This window comes from Rhinolophus ferrumequinum, chromosome 21 (assembly GCF_004115265.2).
Source record: "Rhinolophus ferrumequinum isolate MPI-CBG mRhiFer1 chromosome 21, mRhiFer1_v1.p, whole genome shotgun sequence".
In the NCBI taxonomy this organism is placed as follows: Eukaryota; Metazoa; Chordata; class Mammalia; order Chiroptera; family Rhinolophidae; genus Rhinolophus; species Rhinolophus ferrumequinum.
In genome coordinates, this window is record NC_046304.1 from 43,199,040 (window position 1) to 43,215,165 (window position 16,126).

The 16,126-nt window shown below is 36.8% G+C and overlaps 1 protein-coding gene across 14 annotated transcripts in view; it reads right to left on the reverse strand.

Moving 5' to 3' along the window:
* The window catches only part of BPTF (bromodomain PHD finger transcription factor), a 131,930-nt gene that overhangs the window by 93,572 nt on the left and 22,232 nt on the right, over nt 1-16,126 (reverse strand). For all 14 annotated transcript variants that reach the window (XM_033090805.1, XM_033090813.1, XM_033090812.1 and 11 more), the window contains exon 2: nt 6,381-7,203. In XM_033090805.1, the coding sequence (XP_032946696.1) occupies nt 6,381-7,203 (823 nt within the window). The remainder of the gene's footprint in view (nt 1-6,380; nt 7,204-16,126) is intronic.

The window sequence follows — 16,126 nt, forward strand, 5'->3', positions numbered from 1 at the left end:
CCTCAGATGGAGTATAAACTATAAATAATCTTTCTTTTATTATATGCTTCACTTACACAAAAAAATATATTTTTAAGTGAGTATTAAACAAAACCAATAATGGAAAAACTTAATTTCTACTAACTACCAGCAATACAATTAAAAATTGTTCCCTGCCCAAGACTGTTTCAGGCATGTCCCCCAGGAACATGATTCATCCTTTGAAGCTTCTGGGCTTCCAGGAAGAGCATATACCAAATCTCCACATACCATGAACTGAGCAGTTTACATGGCTTCCAAACTTTCACCAGAAGTATACATATAATCTACCACAAGGGGGCACTTACACTGAAATTGTTTTAATATAACTTTATAAAGATGTTAACATTTTTCACATTTACTCAAATTATTGACAAGGAATACTTAATTATCACTAACAACGATATTTAAAGTTTCACATTTGACTTGACAAAGAAAATAATCAAAATGTCAAAGCATGAAAAAAGATATCCTTATTTGTCTGAAATCTTCATTAAATTTTGTGTACTTTATTATGCATTTAGAAAAGCAATTTGAGGCACTACGATTAAATATTTTAAAGCAAATACATTTAAATGGTTTCACTGCCAAACATATAACTTAAAGAATTTTACTGTTGAATTTAGAAAAGTAGATTATTTCATTTCATCAATAACGTAGCACAAATCCATCCACAGGTGCTTCAAAGGTAACTTCCTAAGTTCTCTGATTCATGTAATTTCAAAGATTTGTACTTACTTAACCACATTCAAAAGATCTTTGTCTGAATGTTGTTTTATATACTGATCCTGACTTATCAGGAAACAAAACTTTTTTGGAACATGACTTACTTTATAGTTTCTAAAAATGCCTTTGTCTCAAAATTTTAAACATCTCAGAAATACCCAGCCCAGATATAGCAAAAACCATTATACTATCTCCCTGCCTCCCCAGTTATAAGCACTGATGTTAACAGCTAAAACACTGCAAGTTGCAGACTTCTCAAGATAATGGCTTGGAAACCACTACTGTATAAAATTAGTTATTGAAAATATTTTTATGAACAGGTTCTGAAAAAAAATTCCAGGTCCCACTTTCTAACAGCCATCGAGTCTTGGGCAAGTCCCAAGACAAGTTATTTAACCTCTGAGCTTTAATCTCTTCATCTACAAAATGCAGACAAAAATAGTACCTATATTACTGGGTTCTTGCCAGGATTAATGAAAGAACATATATAAAACATAGGTACTAAACTTGTGGACCTTGGTCTTATGAATTTGACCTCAAAGGCAAGGGAAGTAAAAGCAAAAATAAATGAATGGGACTATATCAAACTAAAAAGCTTCTGCACAGCAAAAGAAACCATCAACAGGGCAGCCAGTTAGCTCAGTTGGTTAGAGCGTGGTGCTAATAACACCAAGGTTGCCAGTTCGATGCCCACATGGGCCACTGTGAGCTGCGAAAAGGAAGGAAGGAAGGGAGGGAGGGGAGGGAGGGAGGAAGGAAGGGGAAACCATCAACAAAACAAACCAACCAAACAGGAGAAGATATTTGCAAACAACACCTCTGATAAGGAGCTAATATCCAAAGTATATAAAGAACTCATACAACTCAACAACAAAAAAAACCAACAACCCAATTAAAAAATAGGCAGAACCTGAACTTACACTTCTTCCAAGAAGATATACAAACTGCCAACAGATATATGAAAAAATGCTCAGCTTCACTAGCTACTAGGGAAATGCAAATCAAAACCAGTGAGATACCACCTCACACCTGTTAGACAAGTAGTAACAAGTGTTGGAGAGCTTGTGGGGAAAAGGACCCCTCATACACTGCTGGTGGGAATATAAATTGGTCCAGCCACTAAGGAAAACAGTATGGGTGTTCCTCAAAAAATTAAGAATAGAATTACCCTATGACCCAGCAATCCCTCTTCTGGGTATCTACCCAAAAAATCTGAACATATTAATCCGTAAAGACATATACACCCCTCTATTCATTGCAGCTTTATTTATGGTGGCCAAGACATGGAAACAACCAAAGTGTCCTTCAACAGATGATTGGATAAAGAAGATGTGGTATATATACACAATGGAATACTATTTTGCCATAAGAAAAGATGAAACAGTGCCACTTGCGACAACATGGATGGACATATTACCATGCTAAACGAAAGAAGCCAGACAGAAAAAGTCGAGAACTATATGACTTCACTCACTTGTGGGATATAAAACTGAAAGCAACAAACAAACAAGATAAACGAAAACTCATAAACACAGACAATTTAGTAGTTACCAGAGGAAAAACAGGGGGAAGGAGGAGGTAGAAAAGGGTAAAGGGAGTCAAATATATGGTGATGGAAGGAGATCTGACTACAGGTGGTAAGGACACAAAGCAATGTACAGATGAAGTATTATAGAATTGTACACTTGAAACCTATATAATTTTATTAAGCAATGTCACCCCAATAAATTTAATTAAAAAAATAGTTTTTAACACTTGTGAGACACATATTAAGTGCCCAGTAAATGTTGCTGTTGGCTAGTTATACTAACCCACCACCACCTAGTTCCACCTAGGTCTAAAACTCTAAAACCAAGGCCTTCACCGTTGATTATTGTGTAATAAACCTTACAGATGCCAAGGCCTATCTATATGTGGATAAATCACCTTTGGCCTCTCTCCAGCCAGAAAGGGTATCACAGGAAGTGAGATGCAGTGAGAATGAACATCCAAAAGGAAAGGCAGGATAGGGAAGGGATGCATAGGAATGGGAGAATTAACAGCATGGAATAAATTTCATTTACTTCCTAATTTGTTCACAGCAATCCTGATTACTCTGAGCCCATTTGGGAGGGGATTTGAGACTCAGTGAACGTGGTGTGTTCACTGCTGACTGTCTATAGCAATTACAAGCAAAAGGTTCCCTGACAGGCAGTGTCAATGACTTTTCACTTAAAATGAAATACAGCATTAAACTTCAAACCAAAATGTGGTTATAGTTACCTCACCATTTGTAATGACTCTGCCAACAAAAATTTCCATGCTACCACCTCCATAGCAAGATGTCAAAAGGGGGAGAAAAAAAAAAAAAAAAGCACAATATGACCAGATATTTGTGAGGTGAGAGGCAAGGAAAGAAATTAACACAAAAATTTTACTCATAACTGATCCCAACCAACTGTATATAAAACTTTATATGCTGTTTTTCATACCAGTTTCTGGATTTAGGTAATAGACTGAATCCACACATCTAATTCTGCTCCCTCTTGAGCAGAATAGCAATTTCAAATTGCTAAAGAAATATGCGGTGTGATCAAAAAATATGGTGAATGTTTAAATTTAAAAAAAATTTATTACAGTAGAAGATACCTTGCCATGAATCCCCGTCAAAATATTCCCCCTCACTTCAAACATACTTATCTCATAGTTCTTGCCACTTTCTGAAGCAATTCTGGAAGTCCTCTTTCGTGAATATCTTTAGTTACACTGTCGTGGCTGCCTCGATGTCCTGAATCGATTTACCTTTCATGGTCATTTTGCCTTTGGGGAGGAGCTAGAAGTTGCATGGTGCCAGAAATGGTGAATGAGGTGGATGAGGACACACCATAATTTTTTATTTGACAGAAATTGCCCTATACCAGAAGTGATGTGTGACATGGAGCATTGTCCTGATTGAGGATGAAACCATTTGCCCATTTCATGTTAATGCATTATTCGTGATCCATGATTTACAGCACACTTTAAAACACACCTTCTCTGAACCGTAGCTCACACCCAACTGCACCGAACAAGTTGAAACTTGTCACACACTGTAACTAAGGTTCAACGTGCCACTTCCCATATTGAAGATCCCTGCCTTTCCATTGGATAGCACTCAGCAGCAACATTCACTGTAGTTTTTAATCACACCTTGTAATTTTAAAGATATAAACTCACAAAGAGAAAATTGGACAGACAACAAAAAATTTTTGGAAGCAGAAAAGCAGATGGACAAGTGGTAACTAACTGCCTTCACAGAGCCAAGAAAGCCCAATCCCAAACCAAAAGGGTGAAGCTGAGAACTGACAATCACACTCCTCAAAAGGCACTGAAAATGAGAGCAGCACGTATAGCAGAGAATTGCTTGAAAGCTGTTTAAGGAGCAGATCCCAAGACCACCTATCCTCTTCAAGCCATTAAAGGTTTAGTCTCTAGTGGAGATAAAACTGAGGTTCTCTGGACCAGGGTACACAAGACTCAGGTGTGAACAAAGGTACTATTTGTTGGTTTTCTGTAAAAGCAAAGCACTGAGTGGCTATACATACAGTACATGCTGTATGAACTTTAAGTGCAGCCCACTTCCACCATTCAGCCAGCCAGACCCTCATGCTCCAAGTAGGACACCTGAAAAGACCTCTCTAGGCCATCTGACCAGTTCAAGAAGAAGGACTAAAGATAGTGACACCAGGGATTTCCAACAGATTAGGAAAACCCAACAGTTAAGCTCAAAATTCGTAAGGCCTACCCACTTGCTCAGAGCTTCCAATCTCCTGTATAATCCCACAATGTTAACCAGGAGCAGAAAATTAAGGACTAATGGACATCTGAGGGAGAAAGAGACAGACCAAAACAAACATCAGGGAGAAGCAATTTAAAAGAAACAGAGACTATGCACAGATAGAGAAAACACAAAAAGCCATCAGTAGTGTCCTTAGAAAAAAATTTATATCCAATGAAACAAAAACAAGATTTTATTTTATTATTTTTAAAAAGGAGGAAGATTCTAAGAACAAAAGAGCTCTTAGAAAATTTTTTTTAAAATGATAGCGGAAAAGAAAAACTAAATAGTAAGGCTGGAAGATCAAGATAAGGAAATCTTCTAGAAAAATAGCAACACACATACACACACAAAGAGGAAAAATGACAAAGAGGAAAACTGGAGAGAAAAGATAAGAAAATCAGAAGACCAAAATAGGAAGTCCAACATTCAATAAAATAACAGCTCAAAATATAACAGGGAAAAGGAGAGGAAGAAGTCCTCAAGAGAAGTTCTCAGAAGCAAAGGACTCAACTACCAGATTGAAAGTGCTTACCAAATATCCAGTGGATTAAAACAGACCCACACACTATCACTCTAAAACTGCAGAACGTCGGGGGCAAAGAGAAGATTCTATAAGCTTCCATATAGCGGGGGTGGCAAAAAAATGTATACAAGTGGACGTTTTGGTCGACGTTGCTCAAGCAGCAATTCACCATAATCAGAAGTGTCTGGATGCTGATGGTAACCACTTTGAGCACCTCTTGTAATTGCACAAGTCAAACTTGACTTGTATTCATCATTTGTTATTGCTATATACTGAGTATTACAATTTTAATACTGTTTTCCTTTCTTAAAATGTGTACAAATTTTTTGGCACCCTTTGTATATAAGTCCAAACCAGTCATATACAAAGAATCAATGAATAGATTCAAATTTCTCAATAGCAGCTGCAAGAAGACAACTGCCCAAAATTCTGAAGATGTCTGCTTACTCAGTACCATCTTTATAAACCAAGGGTGAGCCTGGCTACGATACCTGGCTTGGCTTGACCACGTACAGATGAAGTTCCTGCTCTCTCTCTCCTCCATGTCCTGCTCTGACATTCCTTTCATCCCACCACAGATTTTCTGATTTGACCTAATTCTGAGCTAGTAGAAGACGACTTTGAAAACATCAGAAGCTAGCTGGAAACACAAAGTAGCCCACTGCCTCTGATCCAATTTTCACAGGATGTCCAAAACCAAGGCCACACCACAACACTGCCCAACACCCTGACAGAGGTAAACCCTCTACTTTCCCAAACCGCCTCCCAACTTTCCCACTGACCTGCCTGGAAGAGCCTCTTGAAAACTCGCAGGAAAGCAGAAGCCAGACTATGACTATGCGTCTGCTGGGCTTATCTTCTCCTGGGAGACTGCAACCAATACTGGGAGAACTGATCTCTCCTTAGACAGCTGGTTTGTTCTTTCTGCTCCATTTTACATACAGATTTAGTAAAACTAAAAAGAGAAGCAAGAATCCTACCACCAAAGTGAGGGTGGCGAGTACCTCAGGACGGACTGTAGGCAGTATAACCCGGGAAGGACCATGGTGGTATTCTGCCTACTGACGTTCTATTCCCTATTCTAGACACTGAATACAATGCTGTCTATTTTGCTTTTTTCATACACTCTTCTTTCTTTACAATTTTAAAAACTGTTTTAATGTACATATTCCTTCAAGTTAGAAATTATTTAACTCTACAACTCATGAAGTCACAAAGGTTTAGCGCCCATCAGCAGCGTAACTGCTACATCAATCATGAAGCCAACTGGCTTAATTTTAAATACGTACAAAAATTAAGACCAGATTTACTTACATTATGAGTCTTCGGTTTAAGAACCAGTATTTCCTCCGACTTCTGTCATATCCAATAGGTTCATGTCGAATATATGGTTTGTTTTTTTGGATTTCAGCAACACAGTCAGTCACACCAGGCACCTTATGTGCCACACAGACTTCACACTGCCATTCATCCTCTGGCACCTCCTCGAGAGGTGGTTTCACACATTCCAAATGGTATACTGCTGAACATGTCTCACAGCAAAGCAAATCCCCAAGTTTGTGACAAACCCTACAATGGTCATCATACTGGATCACCCCTTCAGACATCAACTCCTCACGAGCAATATTTGTGGTGAGAAACTGATCGACTAAGAACTGCAGAACTTTGATTTTGTTCTCCACTGGTCCATAAGGATAGTCATCTGCTTCTTGGTAAGGAAGAACATGATGGTATTCCTTGTCACTCTCACAGTACACCCGCAGCACCTCCGGCCACGTCATTCCATCAATGAAATACAGCGTGGAATTAACGCTATCTTTCAGATCAGCAGGTCCAAAGGTAGTATTGGAAGTGTCTTCTTCACGCAACACTGCTTTCAAAAGCACAACGTGCATCTCCGCCATAAGTGTACACTGCTCTTGACTCACCAAGGCTGCACAAAAGTCCTCAAAGCGAAAAGGAGATAACCTTAAAACAGTGCCAAAGTTCCGCAGTACCTCATAAATGGCAATAACATTCATTATATGCTCATTAGGCACCATTAAATCCTCAGAGGACTTGGGAAATTCAAGGGGTGGGATGTCTTTTTCTTCCAATATTGGAGAACGAGGCCGATGAACTCTTGGTTTTCGCCTACCTGTAAATAAAAAAATGGTATAATTACAAATCAATGTATTATTTCCACAAATAAAGGGTTTTCCAGTTTTTCCTATTTGGATACATGCCTCAAAAATATAAAAAAGCACACCTCTATTTTTCTAATAACTGTCAAGTTAAAATAATACCAAGAAGCAATGATTTAGCTTTATCTTTTAAGTCTATAGAAAAATCTAAATTCAAAGTTTTCCCATTACATTCCAAACTAGAAGTAAACAAAAATTTTAATTATAATCAGCTCTCAATTACCTAGAGAGGTTAACTGGCTTACAGGCAATCATGATTTAAAAAAAAAAAAAAAAAGCACATCTGTGAAAGATCTGACACGAATGTAAACGAGAAAAAACATCTCCATGTAAGATAACAGGCACAACAGATCTCACACTGTTTCAGAAATGCCTCTCAACAACCCCACAAAAAGCCCTCTGGTGTAGCACCCCTTTTCTTCTGCCAGAAGTGTTTCCTAAGAGCCAAACGAGGAGGTGCACTGTGAAGCACAAAGTTAGGGGTGAAAACAGAATGGAAGAAGTGAGGAGGAGGAAGGAAGAGAGAAGTAGAGTTCTAATACTGGGAGAAGAAAAGGGGGTTGGGGGCCTCACCTAGGAAGCAGACAACAGTCTACATTTTTTAGCAGTCAGTTAAGCAACTTTGGACACCTGTTCCCCAATTTATGAGATGTGATGCCCAGTAATATATATGTGTGTGTGTGTGTATATATATATATAGTATTTGAGAGCTTAGTTTATAAGAAGCACAGTATCTCATTTAATCCTTGCAACAAGTCTAACAGATAGTATAATAAAGCCTACTGTATAAATAAGAAAACTTATTGAAAGAAACAAGTTTCTCCTAACATTTACAGTATAGGAAATGTATTTTTAAATATCAGAAATTTTAATGAGATCAATTAACATTAAATTAATTTTTCTGCAGTAAGTTTTATTAACCATGATTCTGAGTTGCTGGTACCATCTTAACTGTCTCCTCCCTCCCCCTCACTGCTGTACCTTCTCCCTGCCCTTCAACTTACTCTCGTTACTCTCATGGGCAAATTAAAAGGGTACATAGTACCAGGAGAAGAAAGCATGCTAAAGAATATATAAAAGGTCAAGATCTTTTAATTTATACAATGCACCTCAACTACTCGTTCACTGGAAAGTAGATTTCCCAAATAAGCATATACCCATTACTTTTTGTACAAAAAAGTCCAAGGGATCACTCTGTCAGACACTGCTGGTGAGCCTACATAGTGAAAAAGAAGCCTCCTCCATTTCAGTAAACTTACAGAAGGGACGCCATCTACACAGGTGCAGTTTTCACACATTCAATTAAATCACCAAATTACCATACTAGTAAGCCTCATGATGGGTAATCCAGTCCATTTCACTGTTTTCTGGAAATTATGGGACTCTTCTGCATAAGTGTAAATGAAGTAAATCAGAAAAGAGGTATAAGAGAAGACTAAACTAAAGGAAAACCCTCAAAAAGAGCAGAAGAAACATAAGTCAGCCAATGAGACAAAACTACTTATAGAAACAGTCCCCACGTTCCTCTCAGCTGTTTATGCAAAACATTGTCAAAGAGAATCCAAATAAAGGATTACAGAAGGAAAGGCAGGAGAAAAGCAGTTCCAGGATCAGAATGCAGAGATCCTGGGATGGCCGGTTAGCTCAGGTGGTTAAAGAATGGTGCTAATAACACCAAGGTTGCCAGTTCACCGCACGGGCCACTGTGAGCTGCGCCCTCCTTAAAAAAAAAAAAAAAAAAAAGGAGAGAGAGAGAATACAGAGGTCCTCAAATGTTAGGTTTAGGAGTTTGTACAGTACTTTATTCTAGAAGTAATAAGGGTTGGCACAGATTTTCTGAGCAGGGCAGGGACATGAGTAGAATGTTCTAGAATGACTAGGACCAGGGGAACAGATCAGAGGCAGGGCATCTTCTACAATTACCCACAAGATAAGTATCTGGATTCAGAATATGTCTGTGAGAACGAGAGAGAGAGAGAGAGAGAGAGAGAGAGAGAGAGAGAGAGAGAGAGAGAGAGAGAGAGAGAAATAAACTTAAGAAGAAATCAACTGGTATGAAATATACCACAACCACCACCTTGAGATTTAACTATACCTTTTCCTTCAAAAGATTATCATAACCGCGCCCATCTCCCCGACACCTGCCACGATACTTCTGAATTCTTGCAGCCTTCTTTGAAGCATATGTTACCTTGTAAGTTACGTTTTCATAGTATCCACTGCATTTCCCCAGCTGAACACCCAACTCTTATGCCAAAGAAAATTTGGCGTATTTCTCTTATCGAAAGCCTTCGCCCAGCATCATGCCCTTTAGACAATTTCCCTGTCCTCTCACCATGTGAGTATTCCATCTCCTGATCACTTGAGTAGAGGCATGACCCAGGGCGGACCAGCGAGTCTGCCTGGGACTTTCTATTAGGCACTGACCGAGAAGTGCTCTGAAGCACTTTCTTTCCATGAAGGTGGCCAGAAGCTATTGATGACTAACCCACCTTTACCTCTCTCATGAAAAAGGGAATGAGGATGACAGAAGCAGAAGTGAGAAGTAAGTACTGATAACTCTTGAGTCCTGGTGGAACCTGTCCTTTGAATTTTCCAGTCACATAAACCAAAACCATTTCCCTTTTGCTTAAGTGAACATGTCAGTTTTCTGCCCCTTGCAAATAAGAGTACTGATTAAAACAGTATCTGACACTGCATAGACTTTTTATAACACAGTAAATTACTATTTAAAGACTATCAATGAGAACAGTTAATGTTTAAAAATAGAAATCTACAGAGGGTGCCAAAAAAAACGTATACACATTTTAAGAAAAGGAAAAGACTGTATTAAAATTACGCTGATGGTAACCACTTTGAGCACCTCTTGTCATTGCAGAAGTCAAACGTGACATGCATTCATCTTTTGTTGTCGGTATATATTATTACAACTTTAATACAGTTTTCTCCTTTCTTAAAATGTGTATACATTTTTTTGGCACCCTCTGTATTTGTAACGGAATAGCACGAATATTGTCTAACTTCATTTAATGTTTAATTTTAAACAATCAACTTTCAGAAAGATTTGGGGTAACCATTGTATTCTGACTTTTTAACATTTCATTCAGCTTTATATCTGTTAGTTTTCTGTTGGTTTCAGAGGTAAAAAGAAGAAAAGTAAAAATTCTGTATTTTATATTATCTAGCTGGAAACATTCTATATTATCTAGCTGGAAACCATAAAATAGCTTCTATTCAAACTATTACTATGTACATACTGAACAATGTGAGTACGTTTGAAAGTTAACAAAAATACTGGTCAGTTCATTCTGAAGCATTACTGGGAGAGTATAAATTGGTTCAGTTTTTTAGAAAGCAATTGGCAAAAATCCATCTGAATATCACTTTGATATAGCAATTCTACCTCCTGAAATTTATCCTACAGATATACACACACGTGAATTTAAGTACAAAAATACTTAATGCAACAGTTTATAAAAGCTTTAGTTTTGTGTTTTGTATTTTTCTTTTGAACCTAAATATACGTCAATACTTAACAATGGAATCCAATCCAGCAGTTGAAAAAAAACGAAGTAAAATTCATATGTGCTAAATTAAAAATCTTTAAGATACATTACTAAGTGGAGGGAAAAGACAGCTACAGAACAATGACTAGAATATCATTTGAGAAAAAAATTAGAAACAAAAGAAAAAGGAGCAATGATAAGTATGTATGTCTAAAAGGTCATATATATCTTTTAAAGTGGTTGCTTCTGGGGAGGAGAACTGGGGAACAGGAAAAGAAGACTAATTTTTTAATACCACATGCATATATCTTATTATGATATTTTAAAATAAAAATATGGGTCAGGTGTCTATCAAACATTAAAAAGTTAATATTCAAGTCAATAAAATGATACTGGTACTAATGACTACTGATGGTCTTGTATGAATACAAATATAAGATCATCAGGCCAAATTCAAAGATTCAAGCATCCAGAACTGAGCACAGATTATAGTGTATAGAAAGAAAACTCAAAATTAAACCACTTAAGCCTCAACTGTCAATCATTAGTGTTTAAGTAAGTCAAGTTATTTCAACCATTCATGGAAATATATTTAATATACCATTGAGGATTACGCTCATTACCATTTTCAACACTTATCTAATATCTAGCAGATAAATTAATTTTTCTGTATTTAAAAAAAGGATTAAAGTTAATCTCACCAGTTATTGTGAAAAGGCAAAGTAAAACCACAATGAGATACTGTTGCATACTCATTGATGGACAAAAATTTAAAAGTCCAACAAAACAAAGTTTTGGGAAGAATGGAAAATAACAGATACACCTGTATACCACAGTGGGACTATGAACTGGTACCACCACTTTGTAGAGCAATTCAGTGACAGGTTAAGGCTGTATATGGAATCCTGAGACAGGGTGCAAACTTTTTATCCATGACCCAAAGTAAGAGATACATTTTACATCTCAATCCAGTACACATACATCCAAAAATAAAGTTCCACAGAAACACTACTTTTACTATGTGCCTTACTATATTAATATCTTATTTTCTATCCTATTCTAATACCTTCTATTCTCTTTCTGCTTTTAAAATATGCAGTCCACAATTTGAAAAACATTTCTCTAGAAAGGCTTTCCTTATGCATATGCAGAACATTCAATATTGTTCAGAAAAGCAGTCAATCAAGCTGGAAACAACCAAAATGTGCATCAACAGGGGAATGGTTAAATTGTGCAACATTCATTTATTTGCTAGAACTCTAAAAAGCAATCTTGAGTAATCCAGGACTAGATATGTCAGCGTGGATCAATCCTAAAAATTAAAACACCAGGAAATAAACAAAAAAATTGCTACACAAGGATAAACAATTGGAAACCATGCAAAAGAGTTTATTGCTATGGGTGTGTGTGTGTGTGTGAGAGAGAGGGAGAGAGAGAGAAACTGGTAGTTAACATCACCACTTAAGGGCAGGGAGTTGTGTCTGTGTTGCTTATTGCTGTGAAGAATGGCCGGCACACAGTAAGGTACATTTGTTAAAAGAAATAATTGTTTTGAAGTGCTAGCCCATGCAATTACACAAGAAAATGATGTCTTTACATTATTTGTAGATGTTACAAATGTGTGGTCCTCAAACTCTGTACATCAGAATCACCTTGAGGGCTGATTCTGATTAAAATTACTTCTGTTTCATTAGGTCTGGGATAGAATCTCAGAATTTGCATTCTAACAAGGTGATACTAATTTTGCTGGTCTGAAGCCCACACTTTGAGAACCACTGCCCTAGAAATTAGAAAAGTTACTCCTCTGAAATCTAGACGAGTAAAAATTAATTCACATCAGAAGAAATTCACTAATTTCAGAAGTTATCTTCAAGCCTTACTACTCAAAATGTGACTGGTATTACCTACAATGCTTGAGAGAAACTCAGAATCTCAGGCCTCACCCCAAGCCTACTAAATTAGGATTTGCAGTTTATCAAATTTTTCAGGTTATTCACATACTCATTAAAGTTTGAGAAGCTGCCTTAAAACAGTCCGTCCTAAAACTGGAGGTGCAGCAAAATCACACGGTAAGCTGTTAAAAGTAGTGTCAAAATGCAACCCAAATTTACAAAACCCACAGTGTAGCTCAGTACTGTTTTTTTTTTTTCTTCTTTCTCTCCAGATAATTCTGATATGCAGCCAAGTTTGAAAACTACTGCTTTACAGAAACTGGATATTCCCCCAACTAAGCAGAGACTTCTGTGGAAACTCAAGCAACAAAACTAAGAGGTTGCCTCAGGAGGCATAATTAGAATAGAACTGATGTGAAAGGAAGCTGAAGCCTAATCAAAGACATTAATAAGCCTACAAAAAAGAAAATGCTAAGGATGGAAATTGGTCTGCCTGAATTCTGGGGGAAAATAAAGAGAACCAAAGAACAAGAATTTGTCAATGAATTTCTAGCATAGTTTAGGTTAAGGGAGAGAATTTCTTGACTGAGTAACAAAGATTCTGGCCAATCTGACAGGTATTACCTTAACAGAAGAATTATGTTACTATGTACAGATACTTTATTTAAATGACCTGGCAGTTGTTGAGGCAAAACTTTCCATCTTTTGTATTCCATAATAGAAATAAGTCTACTTAATAAGGCCTACAGGGACGCTCTCTGAACTGTTTGGAAGAACTGGTCAATACTCACCAAGTGTTAACCATTGCTTGAGGTCCTTTTCTACATGCCTGAGTTTTTAAAATATGCACTGTGCGCATGATCTGTATTTGTTAGAAAAAAAAAAAGTCTCTACATTTTAAACAGATATTGCCTTAATTTGCTGAAGTCGCAAGAAATCCTAGACCTTTTCCAAGGCCCTGATCAAATGTCACCTCTTCTATCTCTCCTGCACCTCCTGGCACTGTGCTTCTCTGACACTTTGTACAGCTCTCCATTAGAGTGTGAGCACATTTATATTATAGGCAATTACTCATGTGCCCCCAGCTCATTTGTTAACTTCTTTAGAGCACAGATCTCACATGTTAGTTATTATAGTAACTGAAAGCTATTTGTTCAACTGATGACACCCAAAAGCAGAAACTACCTGCAGAGGGTGGAGGTCCAGGGTTGAGTTAATGCCAAGATTAAAACCCAGATGCCACTGCAGATTTTTTATTTTGGCCTTTACATTTTTATTGTATTAATTCTAAAAACAGTATTTACAGAGTGTTTTCAGACTTTTAGACCCCAGAATTCTATATACAACGTGTGCTTCTAAAGGGGAAAATGTAATATTGTTCACCTATTTCCAAATGGTATATGAGAAAGATACCAAAACTCAGTATTGGTATAGGGAGTAAGGGAAAGATCGCTTCCAACAAAAGCTAATACAGTAGAGCTGATAAAATCAAATTCTTTAATCTACTGTTATACATACATAAACCATGAATGGCACAAAAAATTAAATCATCTGTGATAACTTTACTAGTCATATTTTAAAAGTTATGAAACTGATTTGTCAAAAGTAACAAGAATTCCCCCTTTGGTCTGGAATAGTGTCCCAATCTAGTTTTAAGGTTATTACTCATAAGGTTGTGTTCTTCCATTGAGTACATTCCATTTGTCTCCATTCTTTAACCTCTTGTGGCAGTAATACTGTGCAAAACAGGAGCAAGCTTTCACAGAGTACTTCCTATACGCTGGGACTTATGCTAAGCACATTAAAGGGCACTATCTCATTTTATCTTCAGATCAACTCTATGAAGTAGGTAGGTACTATCATTAAGTCCTAAATGACTTAAAGATGCACATAGAAAAGCTAAATGACTTGTCCAAGGTAACACAGCCAGTGCCACTAAAATTACAATTACAGCACAATTCCACCTGTCTCCTAAGCTTGTGCTCTTTACTACATTAGACTTCCTCCCCGATTGTTAAAAACCACTTGAGTCAACTCTCAGTGAAAGGGCATTTGGAAAATACGAAGTGTCCTTTGCGTGGGTGGGAGAAACAGCAGATGGAGCTCAATGACATGGTTAGAAAATGTGAGCCCTGAAAGCAAAATTTTCACAAGAGCCAGCATCTCAAGTGTTTAATGGCCACACATAACTAGTGGCTACCATATTGGGCAGTACAGATTTGAAACATTTTCACCATCACAAAAAAGGGCTGTCTATTGGGACAGGCCTGGTCTAGAAATATGTCTAGGGAGTACTGTACAACCACACAAGTTCAAATAATGACAATGGGTTACCAACACAGGGCTAAAATATATTCAGTACTCTCTCTCTTTCCAACAGTTGCAAACTACTAAATACATTCTCTGTGTATTTCCAACAAAATAAGAATTCCATTAAAATTGAAATAAAATGTAAGCATCAAATAAAGAAATCCGTGCGTGTGTATACGTGTGTGTGCGTGTGTGTGTAGGTGTATGCATTAATAGAGCATGTGGTGTGGTGCTCTAAAAAAGCACTTCCCCCCCAAACTGGAAATAACGTGTTCTTCAGTAGGAAATGGATAAATATGGAATACCATACAGTATTTAAAAACAAACAAAGTAGGTCTATCAACATAAATAACTTTTAAAAGGTGAAAAAAGCAAGTTAAGCAAACACTAAAAGACCATTTATGTAAAATTTTAAAACATACAAGTATAAAAACATGGATGAGAATAATACACAACTTCAGGAGAATGGATACCTCTGGAATGACAAGGAAGGAAAAAGGGAAGGGGAAGTTAACTAAATCTGTAATGTTTTTGTTTTATCTTGAAAGAGACAGCTGGAATAAATATGAAAAAATGTCAATATTTATTAAATCAGGCTAAAGGGTAAGTGTATTATACTATTTTTCAAGCTTTTCTGAATGTATGAAATATTTTCTAATTATTTTAAGGGAAAAGTTTCTTATATTTGCAAAGTTAACTTACACAGAATTACCACCAAATTCAATGGTTCATCATCAACCATTACTGAATATGTTACTTTCCACATTCGAGACAAATTTTCACAACAGGAAAACAAGGAAAAGGGGGAATTTGGGCTTCAACAAAAGTTTAAGAATTCATTTAATTTCTTTTAGACTTTGAAAAATAAAAATTTATTTTATATACCTCTTTAGTTTCTTCTCCAAAGTATGCCTCTAGAATAGTACAGTAAACACTTAAAGAAGCATTAGGAAAAAATCTTAATTCCTAAACATCTGGCACAAAAACTACTATGACATAAAAATTCCTTGTTTTTCAACAATGAATAAAAAAAGAATCCATCAATCCACAGCAATACTCAAAAGGGAGGAAGGGAGAGGTCCTCAATTGCTGACTAATAAATGAAGGAAAAATTAGAAAAAGCACCATTTTGCAACCAGAAGTAATAATTTATTAAGGCAAGATGTCCA